This window comes from Erithacus rubecula (genome assembly GCF_903797595.1).
Source record: "Erithacus rubecula genome assembly, chromosome: 4".
In the NCBI taxonomy this organism is placed as follows: Eukaryota; Metazoa; Chordata; class Aves; order Passeriformes; family Muscicapidae; genus Erithacus; species Erithacus rubecula.
In genome coordinates, this window is record NC_136686.1 from 4,241,766 (window position 1) to 4,256,266 (window position 14,501).

At 37.7% G+C, this 14,501-nt stretch overlaps 1 protein-coding gene across 1 annotated transcript in view; it reads left to right on the forward strand.

Moving 5' to 3' along the window:
• Nucleotides 1-14,501, forward strand: part of BRAF (B-Raf proto-oncogene, serine/threonine kinase) — an 80,905-nt gene that overhangs the window by 36,851 nt on the left and 29,553 nt on the right. The window contains exons 4-7 of the mRNA XM_079304773.1: nucleotides 3,403-3,506; nucleotides 4,216-4,318; nucleotides 5,307-5,455; nucleotides 6,510-6,629. Coding sequence (XP_079160899.1) covers nucleotides 3,403-3,506; nucleotides 4,216-4,318; nucleotides 5,307-5,455; nucleotides 6,510-6,629 — 476 coding nt within the window. The remainder of the gene's footprint in view (nucleotides 1-3,402; nucleotides 3,507-4,215; nucleotides 4,319-5,306; nucleotides 5,456-6,509; nucleotides 6,630-14,501) is intronic.

Here is a 14,501-nt window from a genome sequence, read left to right on the forward strand (position 1 = left end):
CTTTACAGCAGGGACTGAAGGAGGGGGCTGAAGGGCTGCATGCACAGATGGTGATAGACCGTGCTGTACCAGTCTGGGAAAATGATTAATCAATACTACAGGGACTTATTCTAGCACTAAGTTCTTCTAATTTGGCCTTATGTTTCTGTGCTCAGGAGTTCTGTAAGAGAATGTTCTAAATGTGATGCTGATTCAGGATCGTGATGGTTTTTGAAAGTAATAAAAACAGTTCTTTGGGTTTGAGCTGGATCTTGATGCAAATGGCAGTGATGTTCTACTCATGTTTCTAATTGCAAGTTGCATAAATATGGCTTGGATTTTAATGAAGGGGTTTTGGGATAATAATACTGAGGAACAGCAAATGATAAGTGAGAAGGATGTTTAGTGCACATTTTTCATAATCTTATTGCACTTGTGTTGCTATAGGTAACCTTCATTCTGATACTTAGCAAATTTTGGGAGTATGCATTCCCAACTTTATTGTTCTCTTAGAAGAAGCCCTGTGACTTCATAAATCTTCCTATGTCTTATTTTTGACAAAATTTAAAAGGAAAAAAAACCATCAGTGTAATTAGTAGCATTGGAACTTTGAGGTTCCTGATGCATTTCTTTGCTTCATGAGTTGCTGAAGGATGTCATCATCATTTATGGAGGATCAGTGCTAGAGGAAGAAAATGTTTTCCAGTGACCACAAGACTGCTCATCTCTTCTTTAATGTTAGTCATCTTTCCACTGCTTGGCTTTCCTCCTTGTCCTGTTCCACTCCTTCACACAGATCAAGATTTTACTAACCTGGTTTCTTTCAATACTTAGCTCTGTTGGAGTTTTCTGCTTAAGCTGGAACTTCTTTCTGCTCTCTGCTGGGTTCTCTTGCTGCTCTTAGGCACTTGTTTCCCCCAGTGTTCCTTGTCCAAAAAATCACTTTTTTTCCCAGTCACAGCCTGAAAGTTTCTTGTTCAGGATATACTCCCAGTATTTCCCCAGGTGTTGGCAAACAATTCCCCCTGCAAGGTGCTTCATCACATCCTTTTTTTTCTGCCCTCAGCCTCAGCTCTTCAGTCTGTTCTCCCTCTGTCTTGTTTATTTGATTCCCACCAACCTGCTGATCACAATTCCCTCTCCCAGTATACACATGCTTTCCCTGCATGTTCAGTTCTTGAAGTTTGTCCTGACCCTCTCCTCCAATTTCTCCTTCATGTCCAACCTCTTTCCTGGCTCTTTTCATTCCCCTTTTTGTCCCCATCAACTGTCTGCCACCTTGGCAGTATTTCAGTTTCTTCTGCCACTGTGGATGTCAGTGGTGAAGTGACTGAGTTGCTGGAAAGGTCAACCTGAATTGTCTATGGGGACTCAACCTCATTCCAGTAGGAGCTGTATTTAGAGGAAAAATAGCCTTGAGCTGAAGAACACTTGCTTCCTCCATCAAAATGGCTCATAAAGGGATCTAATGTGTGTGGGAGGTTGGGGCACACCTGAAATCCCCAGATTTTAGTCAGATTCTTAAAAATATTTACTATCTTTTTGTAAGTATGTATGTTGGAGGCACATAGGAGGACACTAAGGGGACAGACAGGTTCTTTTAGCGGTCTTTGGCAGAATGATGATGGCACTAAATCATAGGGACAATTGAAGAGTCATTTTCTTTACAGGGTATTATGATTAGTATAGCACAGAATTTACTGTTGGTGTGGCACATGAGTTCTACAAGCAGAATCAATATTGTGCAATTTGTAAGTACCATAATGCAGAATTTATAATACAACTTCACTTATTTCTAATCACCTCTGCAGATCAAGACAAATATTTAATACATGTTTTGTTGTATCAATACAACAATCATAATTTAGACTCAACATTTGTATCAAAGAATGAGTCACCCTCCATCCTTGGGGAAAGGAGAGGAATTCCTTGCTATGGACTTAAATAGAGTAATAAGAAGATGCATTAAAAAAGAATGTAATGTGTAAACCAAAGTCACTTAAGGCTGAGTATCAAGATTGTAAAGTAGTATGCTATAGGATGTTCTTTTTCAGGAATTAAGAAAAATTATCAGTTTTTAAATGTTTGTGTTGACCAGATGAAATGCACAGATATCCTGTAAAGCAGCATTCTCATGTTAATAGGAGGAAGATGGTGAAGCAAAATATTCATTTAACTTGTGTTTTCTGAAAGCACAGATGTTTGAGTTCTAGAAATGCAATATGTAATGTAACCTCAAGTGGTTTTCACAAAGCTACTTGAAGCAGGCTGCTACTTTGCACTGTCATGCTTAAGTAGGACATAGAGCCCCTAAATACCCATGGAAATTTAAATGCAGGGAACAAAAACTAGGCTCTGATCCAAAGCCAGTTGAAGCTGATTAAAAGACTGCTTTTGGCTACTGAGTGCTCTGGCTTAAGCCACTTGCAAGCTAGATTTGAGTTTCAGGTGTTCAAATAGACTTGTCAGGCTTAAGTTTGTGGTTTTTTCTTCTGATTTGTGTTCAGAGTATATCCATGATTATAGGAGATTTCCCAATGTGTACAGGGCCTGAAGCCTCACATATTTTCACTACTGAGCTCTAAAAATAGTTAGTAGATAATATTCAATACCTTAACTACACTTAATCACCAGATCATGTATTCCTCTTTTTTATGGCTTGACATTGTACACTGTTAAATCACAGGTATACCTAGAGATTATCTACTCACTTGTATAAGATATGCCTAGAATTAGAATAGAGGTGAGGAAAATACCTTTATATAATATGCAGTTCTTGATTTGGCTAGTTAAAATGTGCTCATTCTGTTAGTTATCTTAACTTTTCAAGCCAGGAAACAGAAGAGAGCAATATGTTTTTCTTATAAGAAGTATCTGTAGAATTACAAATATAGGTTAAAGTGAGAGGTGATGGTCTGCCTGACTCAATGACTGTTTTGTTTCACTTGCTTGCATGCTTATCTTCTGTTTTAGAAATAGAAAATAAAATATTTACATTTTATAGTAATGCTTTTTTGAGTGCAGTCCAAGTTAGTTCCTTCACTTAATTTCACTTGGCATGTTTCCCCACTTATGTTCAGGCCAGCCTGTAAAATTAAAGCTGCATATACTTCTCAGCTATCTGTGTGCTCTGTCTCCAGTTTCATCCAGTTGGGGAAGTTGGAAATTTGCTTTTTTAGTTGAGTGAAGATTGTGTTCCAAATTAATAGAAGTGTAGAGCTTGTTGTCTCTTTTAGATGAGCCCTTTTCCTCACACACTATTCAGCAATAGAATTTTCCTTGGTACAAAAATGGAGAACTCTGACCTATAATTCTGTAAAGCATCCTGAAGAGTGGATTTCAGCACTTGAGGGTCAAAATGTTTGCATCATTTTGAGGGGATAAATTTGAATTTAACTCATTTCTTTTGTGTTTGACCTCTAGGTTCCAGCAAGATGTGGAGTGACAGTCCGAGACAGCCTAAAAAAAGCGCTGATGATGAGAGGTCTTATTCCAGAATGCTGTGCTGTTTACAGAATACAAGATGGGTATGCTTTGTGTGGGATGCATTTTTGCTCTTAGAGTCTCTTATTGGAACTACCCAGGATGGCCAGATCTATCCAGAAGTTGTTTACAAAGTACAGAATTTTTTTAGTACTCTGCACTAAACAATTTGCACATTGCAGACATGTTGAAAAGAATGTCTAATTCCTAGGAAAAGGCTTGGGTGTGGTGTTGACTAATATGAGATTATGGCAGAACACTCATTTATCAAACTTATGCTAACCAAACAATTATTAAATAGGTTGTGTTAACTTCTTGGTTTTGCTTCATTTGGCTGTAATGCATTCTTAACTAAAGGTAGAGTTCCCTTGGGAGGGGAAAAAATAGTTTTCAGCCCTAAAAAATGGTGTGTTATCTTCATGTACACCATTAGCCAACTCTGTGGACCTCTTACAAAACAGATACCTTCACAAACACTTCATTTGATCAAAAAGCCATCTGCCACGTAGGAAACAAGGAATTGGCCACTACTGGAGCTGGTTGAAAAAGTGCATTTCCTTCCTGCAGTTTGTCCAGGGAAGGTGTGCTTTGTTTGCTATGTACTGAGCCTGAGGTCTTGCATCTAAAATTTCCTGCAATTAGGCTGGGTAGCAACCCCCCACAGTGTAACTTTTTAGCTGATCTCACAACTTTGGCAAGAGACATGCAAGGGCTTGTGTGCTGATGCTAATGAGAGGCTTATTTGCACTTTAGAGAGAAGAAGCCAATTGGCTGGGACACAGACATTTCCTGGCTCACTGGAGAGGAGTTACATGTGGAAGTTTTGGAGAATGTGCCACTCACAACACACAATTTCGTATGTACTGGGTTTTGTGAGATGTTACATCAACTTTGCACTTTCAAATTCACATTGCCAACTTGGAATATTTTGCATCTGTGGGATGTGGTGGGAGTTTTTAATCACAGTAGCTTAAGTGAATTAGATAGAATTGTATTTGAAATAAGTGATGCTAGAGTACTTGATCACCCTTAAAACTTTCACGTTTTGTTGGAATACACCCTCTAAAATCTATAAATGTAGGGGGTTTATATCAGCACTGCATTGCAGAGCTGTAATAATAATCTACTATTTTTGTATTGCTGTATCTATAAAATGTATTCTAGGCCTCCCTGCTGGCTCTGCAGCAGCAATTAACTAATGAACTAACTATTCCCAGAGCAGTGCTGACATCATCAGTGATGCAGTGCACAAATATGTTTTGACCTGATAAGGCATCAAGTAAATGGAAGCTGCTACATACAAAATCCTGGTAATAATGTTTGTCACATTGGGAAGAAAGACCTTCTATTTCAGCTTAAAACATAGCAAAAGTCTCTCTGCAAGCTGATTCAACCTGTTTAGCTCAAACGAGTTGTTTGGGTTATGGCTAGTTAGGTGAACACTAGTAGGCTTAACATTATTTTGTATCCCTCTGAAACTCTGATTATTACATTTAATAATAGAAATAAGATGTTTTTATGCTAGGTATTGCTAAATTTGAAAATTAACTGAATGATTTCTCTTTATAATTTGGGGATAGTGCATGATCACCCTTCTGTGATCCTGAACGTTTCTGAGTTTCAGTTGTCAGAATTACAACTGTATGTGTAACCATACATTGAAGCCATATATGCCAGCGTGTATTTCCAGTCCTGTGATTATTAGAAACGTTCTTTGGCTTCTGGAAAAGTTAGAATGTGGAATAATAGTGAGCACACTTGAAGGAAGTAAAAGCAAACAGCCTATCTTGGCCTTCCAGGGCTGTGTATAAAGAAGGTGACTGGGACTGTTTTTGACCCTGCAGGTCCGAAAAACCTTCTTCACGCTGGCGTTCTGCGACTTCTGCCGGAAGCTGCTGTTCCAGGGCTTCCGCTGCCAGACCTGCGGCTACAAATTCCACCAGCGCTGCAGCACAGAGGTGCCACTCATGTGTGTCAACTACGACCAGCTTGAGTAAGTCATCACAGCTGGATTTGCAAGTTGAGCCTTTTAATAAGTGTACAGCTGTCAGTGATTTCTTGTGTTAAATCTGGAATTGAAGAAGTCAGAGGAGATGCCTGAAAAAAAAAAATATGAGTTTGGCTGTTCTTGTGAGACTCCTTGATACTCTTTGCTGTGCTAGCTCAGACAGCCAGTTCATATTTTTTTGCTGGTCTATGAAGTGCTTTGTTTAAAGCATGAGTAGGGTTGCTGAGCACTTGAGTGTATCAGACAGACTACTCATTGTTCACAGTTGTTATTATTAATCAAAACTGGTTCTTTATTGTCTGATGGCTAAGGCCCCGTTTAAAATTTAGCTGTGGGATTATTCTCTTCAACCTAAAAAAAAAAGACACTGGTTGATTGTAGAGAAATTGCAGTTGGTTTTACAATAATTGAAAATAAATCTGCTAGCAAGATTAATGCCTAGGTAAGAAACATGAAAGAGAATGACCCAAACAGTCCAGTGTTCTTGGATTGAGTTACTGATCTATTTGTGTAAGTCTTTGATGTAGGTTTAGGATCTGGTGTAAACTGGCTCTGTTCTATTTGATTAGATTCAGCAGAGGCTATTAAGTCTTTTAAATAGATTTTTGTATAAGGAATAATTTAAAATGCTATTTTTCTCCCCAAGAATGAATTTAATTTCAGTTTATTTTGGTATTAGTAACTGTTTGCATTGGCATCTCTGGAGTTTGTGCTCAGAGTATAAGTTTATGTACTGTTAGATAGAAGTTGTGCATTCTTGAAGAGCCAGATGTTTACAATTTCAGCTAAAAGATGAAAAAACTCATTTCCACAAGGTTTCTATTTAAAACATGATCTTTTGATCCTTTGTGAAGTAAATAATACTTTTAACAAATCTTACAGATTTAATCTGTTAGTGTGATCTTTATTTTCAAATTTAGAATTTAATCAATGAGGTTTGTGGGATTTGGGGTCTTTTTTGTAGTTTTTGAGTATTATATTATGAAACTTCTGGGTTTTGCACAAGTTAGGTTGTTTTTGTTTTGTTCTTGCCTCACAGTTTGCTGTTTGTCTCCAAGTTCTTTGAACATCACCCCATACCACCAGAGGAGGCCTCCTTAGGAGAGACCACCCCAGCATCTGGATCATTCCCCTCAGTGCCCCCCTCAGATTCCGTTGGGTATGAACTTATTCCTGCTGTTTAATAACATAACATTTTAGAACTGTGCTAAGAAACACTCAAAATACTGCTCTGCATTATTGTAATCTGGCTTCTCATGCAGGTATATCCACCTGCTGACCTTAAAAGAAGTGAATGTCTTCATTCACACAAATTCTATAAATTAGTAATGAGCCTAGGTTAAATGTGTGTGTAACTGTGTAGAATTGGGACATTACCTGTAAAACTGATTTCTTCTAAGTGATACCTTAGACCTGGTCTAAACTGGAAAGATTTTATTCTTAATATAAACCAAAATAAGATCCTCACAAATTCTTTTAGTTGGTTATGAAATTGGAATTTATATGCTTTGAAGTGACATACCTCAGTTTCAGAATAAATCACATTGCTCTAAGGCTGATGTGAACAGGTGGCAGCTCCAGGTTCATAATACTGCTTTGGTATCCTCCAGAGCCAGTTACCTTCTTCCTGTTCATGTGGGGTGTACCAATAGCATCTGTTTGCTGCAGCTCCAGTACACCTCTAAAACTGACCATCCCCCAGTATTTCCAACAAAGATTCTGGGCCCTTTCTCCATGAAGAGATAAGAGACCATATTTAAATTATGTTCCCAGTAGCAAAGAGATCAGTGACACCATCCACCATTAGGTAGCTGAACAAATGTCCAAGGAACAGAAACTCAGGGATGTATATCACGCTCAAGAAATCTGGTGCATATTAATGAAGAACAACTAATACAGAAACCTTCAGAAAACCATTCCCAGGACTTGTGTGGAGTTGAGCTGAATGTGGCAGAGAAGCTCTCTTGGATTAGTGAAAACTGTGCCTAAACTGAAGCAGAAACACACTGGAAGCTACACAGGCACTTCTGGACTCTTAACTAGAAGACAAATTCTCTGGACAGCCAAGACTATCTTATGGAAGACCAAATAAAATGCCTCCTAGGAAAACAGATTGACAGTCCTGTAGAGAGAAGGTCACTTGGTAAGTACATAGATTATTTTCTTACTTGTACTATTTTGTGCAGAAAATTCAAAAGTACACCTTCAAGTCAGTGAATGTTCCCTTTAGATCTAGTGGATATTAGTACAGCAGAATGTGGGCAAGGCCACCTGTCAAATATTTGTGATGGTACAGCCAAAATAATAACTGGACTAGAACTATTAATTGATGAAGAGACTTGTTCATACCAGTTATGTTAAACACTAGTGGATGTCAAAGGCAGTATATAGCCCTAATCCTAATAATCTGAATTGCTTTCAAATTGCCTTTGCCTCACATTGGTCCATTCTTACCAGTTTGTGAAGTTACAACACTATGGATTATCTTGATATATTCACTAATTCAGGCATTCTTAGTTTTGTGAAGTGGAAACAGAAAGGAAAAACTTTCCAAAGCTGTTTAATGCCTTCAGATCTTTAACTTCACATACATAAAAGCGTTAACATTTAAATATACTTAGTCAAGCTTTTTGAGTAAGTATGGTTAAATGTTAAATATATTTAATTTTTGAGCTTTTCTGAAGAGTTGCATCAATAAATGTTTGTAATTGCAGATGTAAAAGATTTCTAGCTTCTTTCTGATTTTTTACTTTGTTGTGCACTTTATTGTTAAACAAAAAAACCATACATCATGCTTGAAAAATTCTGTTCATTTTGCAAATTATTTATGATTATAAGCTGGTGTTCATATGTAATATGCATGTTAGTCATACTGTGTTCCCCCAGCATCAGTGTATGTAGCATTTGCTTTCCAGAAGTATCTTAGATATTACTGGATGAACATAGAGCACTGTCCATACCTTTTTCCAGTTACCTTTCTTGCCTTTCTTTAATAGTACTTCTCTGCTTTTTAAGAACATAATTGTGGAAATATTAATCTGGCTGAATTTAAAAAGCTGGCCTTTTTATAAAAACATATACTCACCTGTAGTTTTGTTAAAGAGAACTGCTACAATATGGGCCAGCAGCTCAACTGGAATAAAAAAAAAGGCTGACATTTGAGCTTGTCTTGTCTAGGAGGAGAATATGGGCTTGAAATTTGAGAGCTGAACAATGGGATGGAAAATATGAGGAGCTAGTACTTTTAATAATGCTTCCTAGGTTAATAATTTTTCCTTTGGTTTCTCTGTTCTTCTAGCATCTTGCATGAAAAAGCTCACAGAGGAAGGGATGTTACTATTCATTTGTTAAACCTGAGGAAAGAGAATGCAAACATCTTTCATCTCTAACCTTGTGAAGGGATCCCAGCAGCAGGCAAAGTGCCCAAAAGAAGGAAATTTCTGTTGTGAAACAAGTTTGAGAGCAAAGATGTGTGTGTGACATGCTGAGACATTGTCAAGGGAGCAAATGGAAAAGTGTGGAAGAGAAGGGCACATCAAGGAAAAGACCATTGGACATGATGCAGAAGCTGCTGAACATGCTGGAGAACTGTTTCACTTTGCTCCTGTGTAACATCCTAAAGCCATCCAGGCCTGCAGCCTTTCATTCTTCCAACTGTGAGCCAAAGGCAATCCCTCCAGGTTTTCCACCCCAAGAGGAGGGAACACACATTGTCCCATTTCACATTTCTGAACCCCTTACAACATTGTGTCCAGCCTCCACATTAGATTGTGTCCCATTTGGGTTCTTTCCACTTGCACTATCCTGTTGTGCCAAAACAACCATTTTAGTTACAATCTGCAGTTAACTGCAAAGAAAAGTGCAGATCTCCCTACTAAGAGCCATTTGTAATAAAATTGAAGTAAGGAAACTGTATATCACACATTGTATTTGTTTCATTCATTGCACTGTCATGAAGTTCCTTCTCCATCTTGGCTCGTAAAATATGAGCACAGAATTTCTGTGAACTCAGTTCCCTCAGTCTCAAATAGATGAAAAAGAGAGAAATAAGCAAGTTGGCAACACCTTGGCTCTTTGAAAAACAACATTTCCCAATATGCTTTGTCTTCTAAGTTGGAGGAAGAACAGGGGAATGTCTGGTGCACCATTCTTGGAAGCTTGCCAGTCCTTGCCTTTGAGCAGGCTCCAGCTTGTGATTAAACACCTCTGTTTTCCTTTCTGTCTGCCAAATGTTCACTGATCATTCTGCTTCAGCTGAAGATACTTGAATGTCTAGAAAAGCTTTGGAAAAGCCAAGGAAGCAAAGATGCAGTTTTAGATTATTACATTTTATGCTACAATGCCATTTAGGTCCTGTGGTATGTGAGCAAAAGCTTTGTGTTTTAATTCATAAAACAATGAACTTTTCCCCTAAAAGTTCTGGCACCAGTCCACCTACAGGTTTCTCCATGTGAATGTTCCCAATGTTGCTACAATATACAAGTTGAGCTGATATGCATTTTTGCTTTGCAGAAAAGGTTTGGTATCAAAATCTTTAAATCAGAATCAGAAAAATCTGTCAGTCCATAAAACACGTGAGGGCAACCTCTTGTTCTCTAAAACTTTATTTGCAAAAACCTGCTAGTGAGCTGGACCTGGTTTGAGGATCAACATGAAAACAAGTTGTCTTGGTATCAAAAACTGCACTGATTTGTGTGAGGTAATGACTGTTATAGATGTGTCCCATGATGCTTCTAGACTGACTTCACAGGGTGCTGCAAGAAAGTTTTTTAGCTTGTAGTTACAAATTGGTACTGCTGTCCTTTTCTCCAAATTGGCATTTGATCTGGGATTATTGATTATTTCCAAGCTGCAGGGATAGGGAAAGGAAAAAATTGTTTTCTGGCAATGTCTATGGAGTACCACAATAATTAAATCAGAGCCTATTTGGCCTTCACAATTTAAATTTACCTGATTGCTGCTATAGCTGAAATGCCATTGTATCCCAGATCCTTAGCAGTCCTTAGAAACTGCTTGGAATTATAAGTGCACTGTGTTCTTTATTAACAGCAGTAGCAACAACCAAATCCAGTCTGGTGTTAACACTCAGGTGTAAAAAAAAAAAAAGAAAATCAAGAGAAAAGCCTTGATACACATTTTAGCTTGCAGTAGGTTTGATTTGGCTATGAGTGTGCAGCTTACAGGTAAAGAGTGTGTGCAACACTGAGCCCAGTGGCTAAACTGAGAGAGACTTGTTCAGGCTGTGAGGAGGAGAAAAAAAACCTCAATCCAGGAGAGAGAACTATAGCAAAATAAAAATATAGTCAACAAAAACTTGAAACCCAAATAAGAAAAATTTCAAGAAAAATCTTTCCTGCATAGACCAGCTCTTAAACACTTATGAAACATGACATTCAGTAAAGACCATTAAGGAAAATCTGTACTAAAATTTTCTTTTGCATTTGTGAAGTGAACTAATTTATATCATTGCAAGTTCTAAAATCCAATAGACATACTGTATATGATTTTATAGAATTGTTTGTTTATATATAGCATAATATGTGCAGACACTTTTCTGAGTCACTTTACTCTTCCTTGTGGACCCAGTTTTGTGGAATAGTAAATCTGTGGACACATGGGCACTTGATGTGCTTGGTAAAGGGTATAAAAAATTTACATCTTAACAGTTATTCTTGTTTCCTGATAAAACATCTTTCTGTTTTACCTGATAAAAAGGGAGGGAACAATGTGCTAATCTCAAACATATGGCCCAAGGTATAAAAGCATGTTCTGTCATAATGCCAGGAAAGGTTATAACATTAGATTGAGATTTGACAACTGTGCACTTGTTGCCTCAGAAGCTGAGAATGATTTGTTAAAAGAATGCCCACATCTAGGAGCAGGGAGAAAGTGATTTATCTGCTTACTTGCAGAAGGTGTGCTTTAGCCAAGTGGCTGTAAATTGTTCACAAAGGCCACAGGAAGAACAGAAACTCAGATCCTGATATTGAAACTCATGTTCCTTCAAGCCTCAGCCTGTTATTTTTTGGGGGTGGGGATTTGTTTTTTTTGTTTAAGGTTTTTTTATGATGGTTTGTTTGGGGGATATTTTTTGTTTGGTTGGTTTTGGGGTTTTTTTGTTGGCTTTTTTACAGTGTATTTTGTCAGCACTGTGCTTCCATAGAGCTAGTTTTGGAGCTGGCCTGGAATAGACAATGTCACCCTTTTCCAGAGGATGATATCTGGCCCTTTTAGCTCCAGTGTCCCTTCTGCTCTTCCCAAGTAATTACAATGTAGGAATACTGTAGGAATGGCCTTTTGTAGCTCACAGGATGGCTGTGTTCCTTGTAGTGATGTGTTCTTGATAGAACAAGATCTTGATGCAGATCAAGATCCAGCTTTTGACACACACAGGCAGAAACTGGTGGTAATATTTCCTGAGTTTGTGATTTCAGTAGACTGTCTTAGCTAGCAAACCCCTTATCACTTTTACTTCACTAGTTGCCTTTTTCAAGAATCATTTCCATTTAGCAGAAAAACCTACCTTTTTCAAAGTGTCTCAAGGACACCCATTAATAAAATCATAATGGAGCATGTGGCTAACTGCTTATGAAGTTCCCATCTTTGCATTCTTTGTCATCTGAAGCCCAGAGATCCTCAGATCAATAGCTTAGAAACTAAACAAAAGAAAAAATATAATTTCTTATCAGCCTGTAATTATCTTCTAAAGATCTGGACTTCTCCCAGTAAGCATTTAATGAGTAGAAGAAGCTGCTCAAGTTGTTGTCAAACATGGTCTGATGTGGCATGCTATCTGTGTTAGCAACATGATGGACATGATGACCTGTGACCAGAAAAACAGAAGTAGCAGATGACCATTTATGACTCAAAGGAGGATGTAATTGAAACAATATTGCCTCAATCTGGTTTTCTCTCCCTTGGCTTACTCATGATCACAGAATATCTGATTGCTTCTGTTTTTGTCATGTGGCAGAGCTCAGATGGTGTGTCACTGGTGCAATGTTCTGATGGATGTTGTGATATATTTCCCTTAATTTCCTTATTACCTGAGAACTCTCAGGAAGTTCAAGCAGGAGTTTGCTGTCCCAGCAATGACAGTATTGGCCTGGTTGAGACACCTTTTAGACTTCTCATACCTTTTTTTGTGCAGCACTTGACATGCCTGCCTTAACATGAAAACAGAGTGCCTTTAAATGTCAGTCAGGTCCTGCATTTGGATCTGTGAGCTGTCCCATCTCCTGGTTTATGTTCTAGTTGCATGATTTACTTAGAAAAACATTCAGGAGTTTAAAGCTTTCTGATCTACAGTTTTTTACCTGAAGGTTCTTGGGTAGCAGTGAATGAAAACTTCATCTTATGTGTATGTACAACAGCTGCATTTTATAAAATAGTTCTCAAATTATAAACAAGTTCTGAAATGCTGGGTTTTTCAAGGCCCTTTCTCAGAGATTTTACTATAGTTAGTTCTATTTCATTGCTTCCCAGTATCTTCCCAAAATCTATATTCTGTATGTGACAGTAGGTAACTGCATTTTGTTTTTCTCATTTTTTAAAGTTAAGCAGGGTTCAGCCCCCTGCCTCTTCTCTCCTGCCCCACTTCCCAAACATATTCAGCTATTTCATTGGAAGACTTACAAGACTGTTACTTGAATGAATTCACGAGAACTTTGTTTTGCCATTTTCAATTGTGAGATTGTTGGCCAGGAAGGAAAAGATGACAGGTACTTAGGATAGAGATAGCACTGAGTTCTGGGAGCAGTGCCAAACTGGATAAACTTTCTAATGAAAGGTAGGATAGTAGGCTATAAAGCAGACCTGTTTCTGACAAAATGCCAAGATGTCCTGTTGAAAATGTTGAGTTTGCCCAAAGGTTTCTAAAGGGGCCATGGAGCATTGCTTACAGGAGGTGCTAGCAGGACCTATTGCTGCTTTATGCTGCTGTCTGTTCTATTTCTGAAGTTTCTCCCTGTGGACATTGTCTTTGTGGGCATAATAATTAATCCATGAGTCATTGAATGTCTGGAGGACTCCACTCCTCTTTTAGAATTTACAAAAAGAAATCAACTCTTAAAAACCTAGTTGTCACATACCATGTGTATTTTAACATGAAGTTTTTTTTGACACAGATGGCAAATGTTTTCCTTAGCCTTTTGCTTTGTATCCATTAGATTGAATCATTAGGCTTAACAGTGACTGACCTTGACCAGAGTAAGAGATAATTGCCAGTTTATTGCACTTTAACAAAATTGAAGGATAACCTGAGAAGTGACTTTCTACCTTTTTACAAACAAAAACCCCAAGTGTTTAGTTGTTTTGTCTTTTGAATATTCAACTCATTATACCAAAATTAAAGACTTTATCTGCGTTTATGACTGGCAGCATTTGCATTTCTTCAGGAAGCTTGTTTGTGTATTCTGAACACTTATCTTTTCAGTCAAACCTATTGCATTGTAGCACTGTAAATAACATTTCAAATATGCTGATCAAAGTTGTTTCTTAAAGGTTGAGGTTAAAATGGGATATGTTTATTTTTACTATCAGTAATACATTGGGCATGTTATTTTTAGTATCAATAATATATTACTATTAATCAATTGGGTTGAATGATCAGGTGTAATTTTCACTCTTTCTTTGCTGAGAAATAATCCCATCCATATATTTTGTTTTATGACATTTTCTGACTGCAACATTAATATGAGATGTTAATAATTTTAGTTCTCAATTGGTTACCATTAAAATGAGTGTATTGCATTGACTCAGAGGTGAGGACACTGCAGAGTATCTTGCTATCTGCAATGCATGTTGGGCAGCATGAGTTTTTCAGATCAGGATTTATTATTGCTACTTTGGTATGATATGGTTTTCTTTGTTTTAACTTAGACACTTCACAGCCATGTGATTAGGTAGCTGATGCAACAGAGAGTTGTTGCAATTGCTCTTAGGGGAGTAGAGACCATTCATTATAAATTGTTTTTATTCAGGGCTTTAGATCAATGTTTTGTTACATGTTATTATAGTTGAAAAGGACTTA